Source organism: Acanthochromis polyacanthus, chromosome 6 (genome assembly GCF_021347895.1).
Source record: "Acanthochromis polyacanthus isolate Apoly-LR-REF ecotype Palm Island chromosome 6, KAUST_Apoly_ChrSc, whole genome shotgun sequence".
In the NCBI taxonomy this organism is placed as follows: domain Eukaryota; kingdom Metazoa; phylum Chordata; class Actinopteri; family Pomacentridae; genus Acanthochromis; species Acanthochromis polyacanthus.
The window spans coordinates 25,559,847-25,578,845 of NC_067118.1; the positions used below are offsets into that span (position 1 = coordinate 25,559,847).

The 18,999-nt window shown below is 42.0% G+C and overlaps 1 protein-coding gene across 1 annotated transcript in view; it reads left to right on the top strand.

The window, feature by feature from the left end:
- Positions 1 to 18,999, top strand: part of hspg2 (heparan sulfate proteoglycan 2) — a 111,376-nt gene that overhangs the window by 69,702 nt on the left and 22,675 nt on the right. Inside the window, exons 34-52 of the mRNA XM_051949738.1 lie at positions 481 to 672; positions 1,052 to 1,090; positions 5,254 to 5,337; positions 6,615 to 6,707; positions 6,797 to 6,889; positions 7,310 to 7,540; positions 7,635 to 7,748; positions 7,844 to 7,971; positions 8,841 to 8,927; positions 9,167 to 9,225; positions 10,295 to 10,459; positions 10,569 to 10,679; positions 11,026 to 11,126; positions 11,338 to 11,518; positions 13,852 to 13,911; positions 16,327 to 16,449; positions 16,628 to 16,780; positions 17,333 to 17,493; positions 17,742 to 17,819. Of these exons, the coding sequence (XP_051805698.1) occupies positions 481 to 672; positions 1,052 to 1,090; positions 5,254 to 5,337; positions 6,615 to 6,707; positions 6,797 to 6,889; positions 7,310 to 7,540; positions 7,635 to 7,748; positions 7,844 to 7,971; positions 8,841 to 8,927; positions 9,167 to 9,225; positions 10,295 to 10,459; positions 10,569 to 10,679; positions 11,026 to 11,126; positions 11,338 to 11,518; positions 13,852 to 13,911; positions 16,327 to 16,449; positions 16,628 to 16,780; positions 17,333 to 17,493; positions 17,742 to 17,819 (2,253 nt within the window). The remainder of the gene's footprint in view (positions 1 to 480; positions 673 to 1,051; positions 1,091 to 5,253; positions 5,338 to 6,614; positions 6,708 to 6,796; positions 6,890 to 7,309; positions 7,541 to 7,634; positions 7,749 to 7,843; positions 7,972 to 8,840; positions 8,928 to 9,166; positions 9,226 to 10,294; positions 10,460 to 10,568; positions 10,680 to 11,025; positions 11,127 to 11,337; positions 11,519 to 13,851; positions 13,912 to 16,326; positions 16,450 to 16,627; positions 16,781 to 17,332; positions 17,494 to 17,741; positions 17,820 to 18,999) is intronic.

Sequence of the window (18,999 nt, forward strand, 5' to 3'; positions counted from 1 at the left end):
AGTGGAGAGCATTGTGCAGGCTTAGCTAGCAACAGGCCTCCATGACAAAGACTTCTGCAGTACCCGACAGCCTCCAGTCAGAGCTCCTGTGTTTAAGACCAGCCAGTATGGACTAGAACAGCAATGTATCCCACTGGGTCATTTAGAAAACTATTCAAAATTTGCATATGTAGCGTCTTGCTACAGAGCCCAAATTATGCTTTTCCTTTACAACTCCTGTATAGCACTGGACCTAAACAAAGCCTTGTTCTGATATCGAGCAGGTAAAAAATGCACTGGTCAGCCATGGTCCCGAGTCAGGACATCCCTACTCTTCACTCTAGTGAGCAGTTGCTTCCTAAATTTCTTGCAACACTAGCCGTCCCCCCACACCTTGTGTTGCATAAAACCCTAGTATATTCGTCATTCATATTTTGAGTCCTCATGTTTTGCTGCGTCGTTTGCTTGTGCTTGATTGTATGTTCTGATGTGCTTCTGCAGGTGTCCTCAGTCTTCTCTCCAGGGAACTTTCAGGGTTTCGCTCTGGTGAACCGTCAGCGTACCAATCGCATTTCCACTGGTTTTTCTGTGGAGGTTTCCACTGAAGGCACTCAGCTGTCCTACAGCAACTTTGACTACCTGGGACAGGAGCCTCACTACTGGCAACTTCCAGGGGTTTACCAGGGAGACAAGGTCAGTATTAAAAAGGATATGCAGAAGGGAAATCACTGGAAAAAGCGAAAACAGGACCAAAAGCTCCTCAGTGCTGTTTATCAGGGAGCTGAGCAGTACACATCAGAACCTTGTAGACCACTCTTATTCTGTTGCTCTCTTCATTTTGCTGCTTTTTCTAAATGCAAAACTCAGCCAATTCTTCTTTTCAAGCAAACTTGTGCAGACAGCTGTATCGGTCTATGTGCAGCTTCTTTGCCTTTACTGCAACATTGGTTTCATCTTTTGAATCTGTGTGCCCTTCTTACGGTAAAATAATATGCATTCATTGCTCAAATGTTCAGCAACATGACGTAGCTCTGCATTTGTTTGTTTTTGCCCCTTCTTGCACCCTCTATAGAAAGATTCTGTCTTTGCTCGTGGGAAACGAGCAGACCAGGTATAGTTGAGGTCGCCGTGGTGTGACTGTAGTTTGATCATGTACAATCTAGGGATTTTTCTTTGAAGTACAGTGTTGCTTGGCATGTTTCAAGTAACTGTTGGCATTTGGACCATACTGACTGGCATACATTGCATTTTTTATGTAATGCATGTCCATTATAGATATACATTGTGGTACGTGTCTGCAATAATTTCTTGATGTTGACTGAGTTTTTTATTAGAAGCATGGTGTTTTTACAGCAGCGTTTCAGTTTACAACTGAAGGAAACCACTAAGTGTCTCTTAGGTCTGACAACTTGCAACACAGTGCATAATTCAACAAAGAAATTGCTTTCGCCTTCACATCACATAAGCCATGTAAATGGATTGATCATTAATGGTCCATTAAAGAGCTTCATAAAGTTTAACTTTGCTCAAATAACATTGCCATAACACTTGCGAATACCATCAGCTCAGTCAGAAGGAAAGTGATCAAAGAGCTTATTTTATCCACATCAATAGAGTGACTCGTACTTGCCAGAGGAGCAGCTCAGGAAGGATGCTTCCATTTGGAACCTAATGGCTTCTGAACGTAAAGACAGCAACAAATCCAAAAGAGCTAGCCAGGTACTTGGTATGACCTTCACTGTAGATTAAGGAAACACTGAAAAATGTAATGTGACTGATTGTTGCACAGTGTTTCTGCCATTACGAGCTAACACACTGAGAGTTTGTGGACATCTATGGAAGTAAAATCCCCTCTGGGTAATAGATGTGGCAGCATGAATGATCAGCACTTTTGATGAAGTGTCTTTATATGACTGCGACTGCGTTTGCATGTGTGTAAATCACAGAGGTGTGGCATGCAAAGTCAAAGCCTCAGAAAAATTTCTGAAGTACAAGAAGCTGCTAAATGTTGAAGTGAGAACAGTTTGGCAGAGCCCTGACATTTACAGTATTCATAATCACCAGGGTATGACAGTGCATGTACATGTGTTCTCCGATTCCCTCTGTAATCTGATGTTTCTGAATATTCTGAGGGTTGTACTATGGAGCAAGATTAATGGGTGAGAGAGGTATGCTGAGCCTACAGCTATATCTGTAAACCTGTTCACCTGTACGTTAGCAATCAGTCCCACTGAACGAAGCCATGAAGTTGCACAGACTGTATGTGCTACCCAAGGTGGTGATACAGAAATCTGTTTTTATACTTCGTCCTGATTTGCTGCCAAGTTTGCTTTATACTGCTAGTACTGCAACTGATAGAAAATTGATCAGTGCATTGGTATCTATCAAAGAGCATATTCAATTGATAACATTAATTTCACTTTGAGCCAAAAACTAAAGTGATTTCCATGTATCCTTCATCATGCGACAGCGTCAGACCTAAATCCACTTGTTGAATAGCCTGTATAAATGAATGAGACTTTAAGTTTAAGTGCTCTAATGTGCAGCTGTCATGCTAGAAATAAGCAGCTGCATTGAGAGTCACTGAGTGGTAATTTGAATACAATAACTTACACAATGAACAATTTTCTACCGACATTCCTCCCTTGCATAATGTGCAGTAACAGTGCTTTTTACCATAGTCAATTTTTATATTCTTTGTAGCTCACCATTGTAACTACCTGTTTGTATTAATTGAAGAAAGAAACATCTAGTCAGTCCATTTTGTATGGAAGAAAACTCCAATGCCCCTAATTATGGAAGTGATCACATGGCAGGATGAAGAAACCGAGTTGACAAATAAAAGTAATAACCACTTTTGACATTCCCATGAACTATGACTGAGGTTTTAGGTTATGTCAAGTCAGTTACCACAAAGAAAACCTAACTATGTCAAACTTGCTTCGTAGTACGCTCCTCTGGTAACTTGTGCATGCAAAAGCATTGATTGTACGACAGGTCCAAGCATCATTGTCTTGCATGGCATGTTCCACTTTGAGTGGTTACAGCAGTAGAATAACTAAATTCTTAAGCCCTGCCTTCGCCATCTTGACTGTTCCCATGGTTACGTCTTCTCTGGTACCCCACTTTCTACCTCCCTAGGGTGATGTCAGACAGCTGGATGATGAGGTCTGGGCACTCCTCTCTAATTTCTCCAATGGACGACCTGGTTCCCTTCCAGTCTTTCCGCCCTCTAAATCCTCCTCCTTTTCATCTTCCTCCTCTTCTTCTTTGTCCTCTTCTCGGGTCCCAACTTCCTCTTCTTCCTCCTCTTATTCTCGGTGGCCTTTGCGTAACCTGAGCCCTCCTTCTCCTCCATCTGGTATCTCCTCTCCAGTTAGACCAACCCGGCCCCAACCCTACTCCCCAGGCCATGCTCCTCATCTGCAGGTATTCTGTCACAGATTGTGAGGGGTTTTAAGTAAGGTTTAGAAAAGGGATGTCAGCATGAAGTTGTTGTTGTTTTTTTTAAATTTTACCCTCATCCAATCAGTCCTTTAATATTTCGCTGATACCAAGTCCCAAACCAATGCTATTTTCATTGATATTACACACTTCTCATATATTAAACTTATGAAAATCAATCCAATATATATGCTTGACAAATGAGTAGCTAATGCTTTTAGAAGAAAATTGAATTTCTGCATCAAGCTCTAACAAAGTTTAACTTTGATTTCCTTAATATTTTATAGGTGGCCACGAACCTTGTTGTTAAGCTCCAATAGGACAATGTCTCAAGTGTATTGTAAAGACAGTACTATGGCTTCACAAGCCTCAAAATACAGCAAGAAAGCTCTATTCTCTACATGCATGCCAGGAAATAATTTGTAGAGTAGATGCAGTACTTTGGTGTTCCACCAGGTGGGGCCTTCTAACGTTCAATTCAGTAGCAACCCCAGGAGGTTGACCCATACACTGCGGGCAGTTCTGTTTTGGCAATTACAGAGCATTGTGAGGTTTTACCTAGCAATGGGCCACCAAGACAAAGACTTCTGTGACACTTCTCTCACCCAAGTTCATGTGTTAAAAGCAAGTTCCAATATCCTAGCGACATATCTACCAGCGTGACCATTCCAACACACGTCAGGTATTCATTGACTGAAACAGCAGTATCAGTACAGGACATGTTATCCACTCTGCTCAATTTGTGTTATTAGTTTAACCACTAATAACATTCCTCATTATTGATTTAGAAAACGATTCAAAATTTGCATACCTCGTGCCCTGCCACAAATTTTGCTTTCCATTTATGACACCTGTGAGACAGTAGACATGAACACATGGTTGAGCTTAGGGTTATGCTGATATCGATCAGAAAATAAACGTCTTGATTTTAACTGATCCTGATGTTTGAAGTCGGACTGGGACATCCCTCGTGTATAAGCCTTTTTTGTTTCTTCGTCATATCTTTGACTCCTTGTGTTTCTCTTTGGTATCTTGTTCCACTGCGGTTTAACAGAGCAAGAACACAGTGAGGAAGACTGCTAGTGCCTCTGGGGGCAACAACAAGGTAGACAGTGGAATGACTGAGTGACTGAATTCATGGCTTGCCTCTTGGCACATATCTTTTATTTTTTATATGTATATATCAAACTGGTGTGTTTGATCATAAAGCTTAAAAGTTAATTAACAACCAGTGTATATTAGATTGTCCAGAGAAGTAATATTTACTTCAGAAACGTGTAAAAACACATAACATAATTAAATTATGGTCCACTAAAGTAATGCAAAATAAATTTGGATTCTAGTTACTAAAGAATGAATAATTCACATAATTCCAATGAGTTATTGGAAGGTGTTTCAATTGTTGAGCAAATCACTCCCACTCATTGCTTTCACAGAGTGCACTCTAATTCTCCATCACAGTGTAACACCGGTTTAACAGTGGCCTTTCATTATGCTGCTCTCTGGTTTAAAGTCACCTCTAACTGAGCCACATCTAAAGCTGCCATTTTCACATTAGTGAACAGTGGTTTCTGCTTTAGCCGTCAGACAAGGCACGGTGTGAGTTCTACGCTGTTGTTAAATTGCAACAAAGGAACGGAGTCTTTAAATACTGGAGAAGATGTAGCTGTATGCCACACATTCGTCCTGATTGTCTTGTCAGGCTTTACTCTTGGCCATGCTTGCCTGCTTGTGCTGCTTGTCTGCCTGCTTATGATTTGGTTTCGCTGCCTCTCTCTCTCTGTCTGTGGCTTATTCTCTTATGCCTCTCCTTCCCCCTTTGCCTCTCAGTACGTTCTGGTCTACAAAGGTTTCAGCTTGCAACAGGATGATCTGCTCTACTGGCAGCTCCCAGCGCAGTTCACAGGGGATAAGGTAACTGTGAGAACTTTAAGGTGAAGCCCTCACCTCACTGCTGGTCAACCGCCTGGGAGTCACAAAAATGCAACACCCTTAGTATCGTCGACTCTGTTTGATCCCTCACCTGTCCACACAACTTTAACCCCTTAAGCTTCAGTGTACCGCCGGTGGTACACCTACTAATTTGCATAGGAATTTCAAGAATGTCCGACGGCTGCAAACACGATTATACAAACACTATACACCGATGGAAAGCTTAGATTCTCATGAATCCGCCGGTATAAACCACTTTCAGATGTGATTACCACAGCGGGTGAGAAAAACACATTTGTCCGACAAAAACGAATATTCATCCATCCGTTCTCTATACACGGCTTCAACGCACACAGCGCGACTCACATTTCGGGGTTCATTATTACACACAGAAAAAAAGATTCCACAAAAAACGGCCATAATCCAACCTTTTACATCCAGATGACACAAGCCAGTAAACTAGTTTGTCCAAAACATGTCCTGAAGTCGGTATAAAATCCCCGAATCGGTCATTTTCAAGGAAATGCACCTCGCGATGCCCGTCCAATATTCCCCGTATTTTTCGTAATTTTTTTTATTTAAAAATAGAATATTAGCGATTTTTTTGTACTGAAAACGGCTGGAATTGACTGAAGCTTAAAGGGTTAACTGTGTCCTAGATGTCCCTAAAAGCATCTTATTGATTTCCTGAACAACATTTGTCCTCTGTAGTAAGAGAAGGGCCTTGTTCCCATGTTAAATAACTGCCTCATTTTTATCCATGACCTTATACAATTTGGAATATACACTACAAATAGTACTTACTGCTGTTTAGATTTCTACATGACTCTCTGTTATTAAACATTTAATTAATTAAGGAATTTAGACATTATTGATTTAGACATTGCATCCCGTAATGCAATTCGTTTCTATCTTCCTTTTGGTTTATACTTTGGAAAAGCTTCTTTCAGAGTCAGAGGCTCCATAGACATTTATAGCAGTGTCACTACATCCTGTTAACTCCAGTAAATAGCATTGTGGAAAAAGTTTAGTAGTTTGCTCCTTCATATCCTTGTACCACAAAGGATTTGATGTTGGTATAGACACTGTAACACTCAACAGCTACCCAGTGCTGATTTTTAACCCTTTGATGTGCAGTGTGAGACAGGAGATACCCATATTCCATTGGATTTGGGTCAGTTTTGACCCATGTTGCGCATGTGTGTTTCATCATAGAAACTACTGAACTGTTTGTCAAAAAAAAAAAATCTCCATTTTAGGTCGGTTCTTATGGTGGTAAACTTAAATACACCATTTCCTATGTGACTGGTCCAAGAGGAACACTGCTTGACGATGCTGATGTCCAGATTATTGTGAGTATGCCCTTGAGCTGATTGACTACTTTCTACTATGGCTGCACATATTTGAAGGTTTTACTCAACCTTCACTGTTCTTTCTGTAGGGTAATGACATCACCTTGGTAGCTCTTCAGCCTTGGACGAGGAGGCAGCAGGGCAGCAGAGAGACCAAACAGTTTGAGATTGTCTTCAGAGAGGTGAGTGGTACCAACAAGCACACAACCAAAAGTATTAACATTTAGTGTCCTCTCTCCTGTTTAGCATTTTTAAGACTCTTAAGCAAACACTTTTTAAATAATATAAGCAGGTACCAATGTTTAATAAAGTACAGTATTGATTACAAAGATTACAACCTCTCCTATGAAGATATTTTTAATATGTTTCACTCTATGCTATGCTTTCTTGTATAGTCATTCATTATCTTTTTGTACAGCACCCCTCACAGGAGGAGGTGCTAATTGATAAACAGAGGGACTTAAAGGGTTACAGCAAGCAAATTCCCTGTTGAAGTGATCTGTAGCTAAGCCTGACCTCTATCTTCTACCCTTCCTTTGGCCCAGCAAGCAAAACGATTTTAGCTGATGTAGCATTGAAATAACTGTTCTTTGATTTCGTAGGAAAACTGGCGTCGACCTGACGGCATGCCCGCCACCCGGGAGCACCTGATGATGGTTTTGGCTGATCTTGATGATATCCTGATTCGAGCATCTTACTCCAGTGAGATGCGCTCCTCCAGCATCTCCGATATCAGCATGGAGGTTTCTGTGCCCAACTACAGCGGCTTGGCTCGGGCCCTGGAGGTGGAGCAGTGCCGCTGCCCTCCTGGATACCAGGGGCTCTCCTGCCAGGTTATTATCCAATCCTTAGACCTTCTCTGAATCGTTGGCCTCAGTGGACGCAATACAGGTGGACTTTACCTAAACGGATTATTGTCACTTTTAGGACTGTGCACTTGGATACACTCGCACTGGAGGAGGCCTGTACTTGGGCCACTGTGAGCTCTGCGAATGCAACGGCCACTCGGACTCCTGCCACCCTGAGACAGGCATCTGCTCGGTACGAGACACGAAATCAACCCATGACTGTTCAATAGATTAAAGCTCCCTGATGACATGGACAGATCTCTAAACATGATATGTGTCTCCTTCCAGAGCTGTCTGCATAACACGCAGGGGGAGCTCTGTGAGCAGTGTGCCCCCGGCTTCTTCGGCGACCCCACTGTTGGCACTCCAGAGGACTGCCAGCCCTGCGCCTGCCCTCACACTGACCCAGACAACCAGTAAGTACTGGCACAGATACCAAGACCTCACATTCCATCTCCTTTTATAGCTCAGGACAACTCTGTGTCCAGCACTTGTGTTTACAGAAAATTACCCTGTCTTGTAAATTCTGGAGCTCAGGAGATTCATTAACCTGTTATCTGCCAGCTAGACTCAAATATTTTAGAATTCCCTCTCCACACTCGCTTCAGTTAAACAAATGAAGATTTTGCTGTTCAGCGCTAATAAATGCACTGTAAAAAAAACAGTCCTATAAAAAATATTTCAAATTTGGCAGCAAGGGTGCCAGAAAAAGGAAAAAATACATTAAAAAAACAGTGGAATACATAATTTTTCTTTTAAAATAACAGCAAATATCTGTGAAATATTTTTGTTGATTTGAGTGCAGTAAAAAATAGTGTAATTTCACAATCAGATGTAAAAGAACAGAGATGTGAATTAGTAATTTTTTTGTGTGATTGTGCTTATTTTCCCGTAATTCTACAAAACAAGGAAAAGTTGTTCAATATCAGTAGATAGATTTTTCTTAAATAACAAGTCAGAGCTGTTGAAAAATGTGTGCATTGTTTACAGTGTGTGTTGAAAAAGTGATAAAGAAATCTGTCTGCAAATTGAAGAATTTGCTTCTGTTGCAAATCTGCTTATTTTTTAGTGCGTCACATTTTGGTGTGTTTTTGTTCTTTTGTCACAGTCAGATTTGCTTTAAAGTAGTCACAGCTATTTCTTGAACTATAAGTAAATACCATCAAAAAAATGTTTCCAGTCCATTCACAGCAATAGACGAACACTAGATTATTTTGATTTGCACTAAAGCTGTGGATATTGAATCTCATTTTTTGAGCTAAGTTTTGTGTAACTCCTTTGCCAGGTTCTCCCCAACCTGTGAGAGCCTTGGAAATGGAGGCTATCAGTGCACTGCCTGTCAGCCCGGCTACACTGGCCAGTACTGTGAGCGGTAAGATAACCCAACTTATACTCCTAATGTGGGTCCAAATAATTACTGAAATCCTGTAAAGCAGTTTATATGGATACATTCCTGTCTTAGTAGGACGACCTGCAAATTTCACTGAAGTGCCAGGAACTGCAAGAATTTTAGTAAAATCAAACCAGATAAAACATTGTCTTTAACTGACTCCATGTTTACCACGGTCAGTGCTTAAATCCTGTTTTTGTGTCTGTTTTTGCCGTAATCAGTTGTGCTCCTGGATATGTTGGCAACCCACAGGAAAGAGAGAAGTGTCGTCCAAACGATGGTAAGATTACTTGGAAATATGGTTAACAGTCGTCAGGTTAAAAAGCAAAAAAGTAACATTTTAATTTTGTTCCCAGGAGAAAAAAATAAGGCTTGACATATACACTGCTGAAATTAAAAAGATTGACGGAAATTTTACATGGAAGTGTAGAAAAGTTTACATAAATTAAACTTTTAACTTTTGTTTTTATTCATTGAAGCCACCTGTCACTTCCCCTGGTAGAATTAATTAAGCTGTAGCTCATGTGGTCCTGCAAAATAAAGACTGCCTGATAACAGGTGTACAAAGAGAGAACTTTGCAGAAGTCAGAAATACATTCTCGTTTAATGAAGATGACGAGCAGCCTTCTGTAGTTTATTTGGCCCTTTGAACCCCAAAACCACCACACCAGTGAGTTTGAAAGACATGTTTTCTTTTTGAAAATCATTTATCAGTCACAAATTGTAAAATCAGAAGAAATCTGCAGTTTTTCAAGCTTTTAGCAACCCTTTACCAAATCATGTGTGATTTATCATTCAATCAGGAAAATGAACCAAATTTAAGCTTAAAATTGTGGTCGTGATTTCAGCAGTGACTTTATTCCATGTAACTAAAAATTCCCCAAAATACATCCTTTGCACAAACTACATTCTGCAAAAAAACTTAGTGACTCAGTTTTTTGTAAAACGTAATCATACACATAATCGGAGAACTTCAACTCTTGTTCTCTCTTTTGTGATTTCTGGCATTATAAATGTCATCCTGCACATAAGACATTTTAGAGTTCTATTTCTAGTAATGGTTATGCTGTTTCTGTAGAGATGTATGACTTTATTTTCCAGTGAAAAATTAACCCACAGTGTAAAAATGTAACATGAGGAAAAAATACTGAGTTCTGAGGACTGACTGTGCCCTTGACCAGGTTTGGCTAAAATCTCAAGTCACCATGAAATGGTATCCCTTTACTTTTATCTTCAAGACAGAAGTCTAGCTTACTGTCTGAGCAGTGAAACGCCACTCTGGTGCCTGTTTTTGATATTTCTAGAATGAATTCCTGATGAGTTTCTCATGACCATTTATTGTAATGCAGTTGCAGCCTCCTTGGTGGTGAAGGTTTACCCAGAGAGGGTCCTAGCGTCACAAGGCGGCCCTGTCACTCTGCGCTGTCAGGTATCTGGATCACCTCCACACTACTTCTACTGGTCCAGAGAGGATGGAAGGCCCATCGCCAGCAGTGCTGACCGACGCAGACAAGGTACTGAACAAGTGCTCTGAATACACAGATTGTGCACAACAGATGTTTCTATGTAAAGGACAGCATCTTTTATATGAATACAACACCTGTTGCTCATTTGTATGTGCAGGAGCAGAGCTGTACTTCCCCAACGTCCAGCCAAGTGATGCTGGTGTTTACGTCTGTACCTGCCGTGACCAGCGCAGCACTAACAGGAGCCGGGCTGAAATTGTTGTCACAAGTGTGTATTTGTCTCGTATCAGCAGATATGTTTGCCCTCATGCAGCCTATTGCAGCACGCTAAACAGATACCATCCACGGTTCAGTGTGGATTTTATAACACCGCATTCTTCAGTTTAGTTCATAGCTTTGTGGTGTGTGTTTGCTACCTGGAGTTTCTAGAGTGTTTGAATACACTGTAAAGAGATGACAAATGGTAAGTTTGACACATGAAAAGGTTGTTTTAGGTTTTATAGGAAAGTTGAAATGATTTCTTCTGAAAAAAAAACTGATGCAGTGAAGTTTATTTTCATTCTATAATACTCATTAACAATATGGATAACCTTACTGTCCCTGCATCTCACCAGGTGTCCAGTCCAAAGCCATTGAGGTAACAGTCGAGGAGCCTAAAGCTCAGACTGTCAGAGTCGGCTCTACTGTCAGCTTCATCTGTACTGCAAAGAGCAAGGTAACACTGGTTAATGTTTGTTATTTTAGGATGTGCAGGTTGGCTGTCTCCATGTTTCCATTAAGCTAAGCTAACGAGCCTTAGCTGTATATTTACCAATACTAACCGAGTGGTATTCATTTCTTCTTCTAAACCATCATACAGCGTTAAACAGTATTACAGACGTGATTGTGTACATATGATGTGTGTTTACATCCTCCCCCATCCACAGTCCCCCGCCTATACCCTGGTGTGGACCCGGGTGGGTAATGGGAAACTTCCCAACCGGGCCATGGACTTTAACGGCATCCTGACAATTCAGAACGTCCAACCAGAGGATGCCGGCGTCTACGTTTGCACAGGCTCCAACATGTTTGCCATGGACGAGGGAAATGCCATCCTCTACGTGCCAGGTTCGTGATCCTCGGCACTGCATTCCATTACCCATCACCCCCTGCTACCGCACCAGCTCTGGCTCCTGTAGTTCTTCACCTTAAGCTTGAGCCCCCCCTTCAGCTTGGAATGGTGCATGCTTCTCTGTTCTGCTGCATTTCTCATCGTGTGGTGTGGCTTGCAGTTCTAACTCCCCATGCTAGTGCCCTCTGCTCTCATATCCCACATTTATCTCATTATCATCCCGCCAGCGATGCTCTCCTCCTGCCTTTATTTTAACTTGCTGTCATGTACGTCTGATTAGCGGAATTTCTTGGACTTCATATGAAGAAATACAGCTTGTGGGTTTGGTTATAAGTAAAACTTTAGAGCGCAAAATGTGCAGTTTTAGATTTAACTAATGGGCAATGAAAGTCCAAATTATCACTCCTCTGGATCTGTGATTTGTGGGTAATGCTTTCTGCCAACACTGTACTGAAGCTGCTGCAGAATTTATTTTCTTTTTTTCACATGGGTTGAATTAATTGGTGGTGGTTTGGTTGCTTCTCAATCACTGATAGATCTTCTCATTGGTGCTGCTAAACGTTTCACTAGCAGGGTGCTGAAATCTGGTGTCCGTCTTTAACTCTGGGCTCCCGGGCTCCTCCCTGTCCGAGCTGTAGTGTGTAACGATGAGGGGGGGATGCAGATGCCACGATGAGGGTTAGTGACTCCACGACTGACATTCAAAGAAGACTTCAGTGTATCTGCAATAAAGGAGGAGTAGGAAGAAGCCCCACTGTCTGCCATGTTTTACATTCTTCCCCTCCTTACAGTATTCCTTCCTGAAATTACTGCCTGCTGTGTTACTGTCCTTATCATCCTGATGATGAATGTCGATGAACAAAACGGTGCTATTAGCCATGTAGATGGTTAAACTTGTGGTTAAATTCACTCTCCACTGTAATACTGCTGTAATATCACTTCTTTTGTGTCGGTAAAAGTCGACCTGTTTTGTATCGGTTGTTACTCGTCTGATTTAGCCGGTAAAATATTTCAGATCTGGCTTGAAATACAGAAGAAAAAGGAGAAAAAAAATTGTAATTTTAATCCCTTTTTTTTCAATAATCGGCGACAGTTGTATATTATATTTCACTCTGTCAGTGTTGTCGGCACATTATATTTTTTAATTGACTGAAATACTGTATGTTGTCGCTAAAAAGTTTCCATGAAATCAGATATATTAGAAATGTTAGAATTTCTTTGGGTTGTTTTGTTGTTTTCAAAGGAATTGGCCATGTGAATGCAATTACCTTGTATGATGTCTGTTTACATTTAGGCAATTTCAAGTGTCTTAGTAAGAAAATATTTCTATCTTTCTCTGAAAACATCTTTCTGGACAATCACAGGTCATATTTTAAACCTTTTTTTTACCATTTAGTCCTTATTTCTTTCTTTGCAATTTTTAAAATTTGTTTATTCATACTGATTCAAGGGCTATATGATTGCAAATATATACAAAGGTGCTTCTGTAAAGATTTTACTCTTTTTGAAAAAAATATTTCTTTTTAAACAACACCTAACGGATGTCATGTACACGTCATGTTGTAATGTATTTATCTTAACTGTGAAAATATTTTGTGAAAAAGAGAAAATTGATTAAAACAATGACAAAGCGATTTGTTAATTTATGGATGGGGCTCATTCACACTGGTTCAGGCTAACCACAAGCTGTATGTCGGCTTTTTAACAGCTAAAGCAAAACTAAAGTCTCAATGTTTAGAATTGCTTCTTGCTACTAACCCGCATGTCTCACTGTGGCTACTCTTCATATCCTCATCTGTCTTTGAGTTGCTGCAGAGTTCTCTCTGCCGTGCTTTTTGAGTGTTCGCGTGTGTCGATGCATCACGATTGTGATTTCAGAGCGTAAGAAGCAACGTGGAGAGCTGTTATTTTTGTCTGTTGCACATGTTTACAGTCCCGGGTGGTTTCCGCTGAGTGTGAGATTAGCATAAAATAATCTAACCAGCACACTTCAGCGCACTGTGTACCTCATTTTCTCAACAAAAAAACATCAGGTAAGTCTGAAAATTGACTGCATGAAGCTACGAATCAAACGGCACCACGAGGAACAAATGAATGCACAAAGAGAAATGGAAAAGGGTGGTGCCAGATGAATTCAGAGTCATGACTTGTGAGCATGTTTACATCGTGTGTGTGTGTGTGGTTGAAGATTATCGGAAGCAAACCACGGCGGCCCACGTGTGGAGATGGATGTAAGTGTCTCTGGGGAGATGGGAGGTAAACTGCTGTTGCTTTACCTGTTTACCTGTCCCTCCTTCCCCTCCTTCCCTCCCTCCCCCCCCATCTCCAGAGGCCTCACAGACTCAGATGTTTTACACAGCGTATGAAATGTTTGAAGGACACAGAAAGCGTAAGTCCGCATGGGCATGGTTTCCTCTCTGCCGGGGCTCCCTGGAGGGACCCGACTCTCCTCCTCCGTGTCATGCATGCACTTCATCTTCCGCAGCATGGATACGCTGCAGGACCCAGTAACGCCCATGTACAGTCCGCCAAGCAACAGCTGCAGCAACTACACGCCCAGTATCCTTCAGCTTCCTTGTTGTCTCATGTGCCGCTCCTCAGCGGCCTAATCTGCAATTTAAAGATGGATTCTTGTGTCCTTGTTAGACTTGAAGCTTTTAAGATTGTACATGGGCATTACTGGCTCCTGCCTGACTCTTTGGGGTTCATTGGGGTCCATCACTGCAGGAAAAAGTGCATGTTCATTCTCATGGGCACCTCCTCATGAATGTCGAGTCTACTTTCCATCTTTGTGAAAGCTCATAGTGTCATTGAGTTACTGTAGCATTTGATTTCTAGTATAGTTGACGGACTTGCAATTATAGACAAGCAACCATTCAGCTACTTAGGAGAACTGATAGGAATTGTGACATTGTGCGGGAAAATATCCTGCCAAATTGGACAAAAATATAATATTCTACAGATTTTACAATATCTAGTGCTACACATGTACTTGCGTGTTTTGGGTGACAGCATCTCCACATTCAGAGACAGGAGATGTCACTTTATCTTTGTCTTCTTTTCCTCTGCAATTTCCTCTGTCTTTTTCAGGAAACATCCTGCACTGCTTAGAAACTGTCATCTGGGCTTCAAACATCATACTGTGCCTAATACATCCCATCACTACCTCATTACATTGTAGCTGAATGTGCGTGGCAGATTGCTATCCACACTTCATCTGTGCCAAGCAGTGCTTTTATATATCAGTAAAGGGGACTGTAGATGAAAGTCAAGCTGTGTTGCAAAGGATTCATTCATCCAAATATAAAAGAAAGCTGATTTCCTTAGTTAGCTGTAGGGGTATGTAGCCTTGAAGTTTAGTTGTAGCTGTCCAAATTTAGAGATATGTGACTTTGCTGTCTTGCAAGAGTTGAGAAGGTGAATGGAAATTCACAGGGATACCGTCTGTAAATTCTAGCAGCGTGGATGATTGATTAGTCATCCACTAGTGAAGTAGATTACAATAAAATTGACTCATATTCCTGATACCCAGCAGGTGATTCCCATTGACTTTGCTAATCCTCTGAATTCTCCTCTAGTGCCATCAGGAGCTCAACTTTTGCAATTTTGGGTGAAATTTCTCAACAGCTGTTAAATCGATAACCATGAAATTTGGTGCACACACTCAAATACTCCTCAAACCAACTCTGACTTTGGTAATCCCATAAGTTTTCATATAGTACCATCAACAGGTCAGAAATGTAATCTGTCCAATACTTTAGGTTGCAAAGCTAAAAAGCATTCCATCACCTTCAGTTCCACTTTGTGTTAAGAGCTAATTAACAAATATTAGCCTGCTAATACCCTGAGCGGTGATGGCACCAGGGCTAACAAAAGAATGTTAGCATTGTCATTAGCATTTCACTCAACTTAAATGTGCAGTACATACTCGTTGAGCCTCTAGCCCTGCTACAGACTCTTAGTCTTAATTAAAAAAATATTTTTTCCAAGTTTTCAACAGGGGAAATTGAATAGCTTTCTCCGCCTGGCAGACAGCTATCTCAGATCCTGGACAGATAAAACTAAAATTGTCTGCTTGGATAGCTGCTATTAGTAAATGAAGTAAAAAATTATGTTTTCTCCTGATCAGAGTGTGTCAGTACTTCAAGTTTCACCTTCTGATGCACTTATTGTGATAGAACTTTACAACACACCTCCATACGCAAAAATAAAATAACTTTTAGATACTACTAGTGTGGACTTCATGTCTGCCCCGTGTCCCTCAGAGGATGGTGAGTTCTCTGAACGCCCTGACGTGTTGGTGTCACCGGGGTCAGAAAGTCAGAGCTGAGCCCAGCCTACGGCGGTCCCAGAGGTTTTCAGCCTTCTTAGATGCCCTCATACTCCACCCTCTGTACTGAAAGAGGCCTTTCTTTCACTCTGCCACCCTGGGATCATATGGGATTGAATACGAAGTCTAGCAGCCAGCCAAACTGGCGCAGACGGCATTATGCCCTGAGGCCGGGCCAAGGACTGCCTGCCACATCTCATCTGTTTTGTCTGCACTGAGGATCTCAGCTGCCAAGTGAAGGGGTGGGGGCACAGGCAGGGGCCATCATTTTCCCTCTCGGTCTGCTCACTTCCTTAGAATAAAAAGTACTCCGACAGCTTTGTAATAACTTAATATAATGTCCAAGCAGCAAGTTGTAGACTCCTGACAAGACTTCATATTCTGCTTCACCACCACACGAGTAGACCAATCAATATTTTCTTTCTTAGCGTTACTTTTTAGAGCTGTACTTGACTGCCATGTCTCCTCATTTAGCTGCAGAGGGGGCCCAGCCTGTGGCCACCATCAGTCCCTCAGTGCTGAACGTCCAGCAGGGCCAGCGGGCAGAACTTCGCTGCACAGTGACCGGAAACCCAACCCCTGCCATCGAATGGATCGGTACGACCAGTTAGAACTCCTGATTTACGGTGTTTGGTGCAGGAAACATAGTGGGTGTATCATTTGCCGTATTTTGTTAATTTCCTAAGATGACTCTGGCACATCCACTCGAGCAAAACTAAATCTTAACTGCTGATTATGTCCTTGCAGACAGGCTGTAACTGTGTGATTATTACAGGAGGTCCAGGGAACAGAATGAGTCCCAGAGCTGTGATCCGAGGTGGTGTACTGACCTTCACAGCAGTGGACCCGGCTGATGAGGGAGAGTACACCTGCAAGGCCCTGAACACTCACGGCGAGCACACTGCACGGGTCTCCCTCTTTGTCCAAAGTATGATTTGTGTTTATGTGTGTGAGTGAACTTCTATTAAAGTGTGAAGAGACATAAATATGTGTTTATAGACACATTTGGGGAAGTTGCTTACCTTGGTTGTGCAAATTGCAAAGTAAATTATTAGATTTTTGGGATGGAATAGTTATGGAAGTCAATCCAATATCAAGTTTTTCACTTTAACATGTTCATAGGGTGTTTTGTATATGCTGATAGACATATGGTTGAATTGCTCCATATTTCAACTTGTCATAGAGTTGTAGGTGAGCTGGCAGGTCAAACTACTTGTGGGGAAGTAGGGACTTCCTCAAGCTGCACATTTTAGATGAAGCAACAGTGTAGAGTTACATCTAAGTCCTTTTTAAGCAAGAAGTGATTCTTTTCTAGGATAATCTTCTAAACATATATTTTTGATCCACACAGTTTACTTTTTAGGGCTTAACTCAACAACCAGAGAGGGGAACTAAGTGATGAAAACCGGTATGTTTTTTTTAATTAACTGTGGTGGACTTGTGAAGTGTTTGAATGACCACAATGCATCTTTTGGGTTAGAAAATAACCCAAGCGGCCTCGGCACCCAACCCCAAGTCCAAGTCAGTCCCCAAAATATCGAGGTCCATGAAGGCGACAGCCTGAGGTTGTACTGCAGAGCGTCAGGATCACCCACCCCGAAGCTCACCTGGCTGAAAAACGGAGGACAGATCCCTCCTCAGGTGAGACATCTCCTGCTGCCTCTGCTGCCTGGATGATGACTCTAACATACATTGAATCAAAATGTAACAATATTTACATTCTTCTGTGCTATACCTCTGTCTTAAACCTCAAGGTATGTCCAGTGCCGATGGTATTTCTTGTGACTGTTTCAGCATTTTGACCATTTACCTTAATTTTTCCCTCCCTTCTGTTTGTCTCCTCCCCCCTGTTTTTTTTTTTATCCTACCCTGTTCTGACGTTTGCTCAGGCCATTCCCTCTCACGGTTTCCATCAGTTTAAAAGCAACAGTCTCGATGTGTTACAGAGACGTATTGAGGAGCTGCAGGTCTGTCCATCTGTCCGCTGTCTGTCTGTCCCGTCTCGTAGTTCACATCCATTGTCCTTTACTGACCTCGTCTTCACACGTTGTCGACTAAGTGCATGATCAAACGTGTCCTTGATTCACACCTTGTAAACCACGTTAATTTACCACAGCTGCTCACTGAGTCCCTTTAGAGCTGCGGCCAAATCCATTAAAACCAACTCGCTGGGTCTGGTTGACTTCTCAGTGTACTTGCATGCAGTCCTTGTTTTTATGTTGCGTTTTATTAATGACGATGTTCCATAGTGTCTTGTTTTGTTCCGTCCACATCATGCCATCCCTGATATGTTTGGGTTCTCAGCACCCAGTTGACCCCTATCATTCCACTGAGTGTATTAACAGGACTAAGCATACAGTAGGTACTGTAGGTATTTCAGACATATTTTGCTCTGTGCCAGGCGCGGCCCGCTGCCCCCCCTGCCCCATAGGGTTTTGTGTTAGTCTGGTTTCTGCATGGCCCTCTGTGGCTCGTCGAGGGCTTCGGGGCCTGTTTAGTTCTGCCTCAGAGAGCCACTGCGTTGTGTCAGCCTTTCCCAGGGGGAGCCGGGCTCTGCCGTGCGACCACGCAGAAATTCTGTATGCTCTAGCAAACGGCTTGCTTTGAAAACTCGTCAATGGGTTCAGACACACATTGAGCCAGGGCCCGCCTCAGCCACTGCTCGGTTTAGCCTCCCTCACGGTTGAATGGGCTAGAGCTAAGCAGCTTTGTCCATGGATGCCCCAACACCCCCCGGATACAGTAATCCCTCCCCAGACCCTCCCCTTCTGATTCCCCTCCTCTCTGAGGTGTTTCCAAACTTAACGCAAGCTCATTTTCAGCCTTGCTGGGCCTCTGACTGCCATGTGGAGTAGTGTACAAACAAGTCAAGTTGTTGATAGCTCACGAGTCAGAAAGTGTCAAATATGAGTGAAAGTGGTTTTTGGCTCTTACTCCACAATGGCTCTGAGATATTTGATGGTGGATATTTTGACTTTAAAAGGCACTGGCTAGTAATAATTCCCAAATTTGTCGACCTACTTTGTAATGCTCACTGAGAAACCTCTGGCTCAAATCAGCTGTCTCTTTTAACTGTCCTAATTTTTTCATCATTTTGATAATCATCAGTCATTAATTCTTCTAGAACAAATATCATATAATAAATTT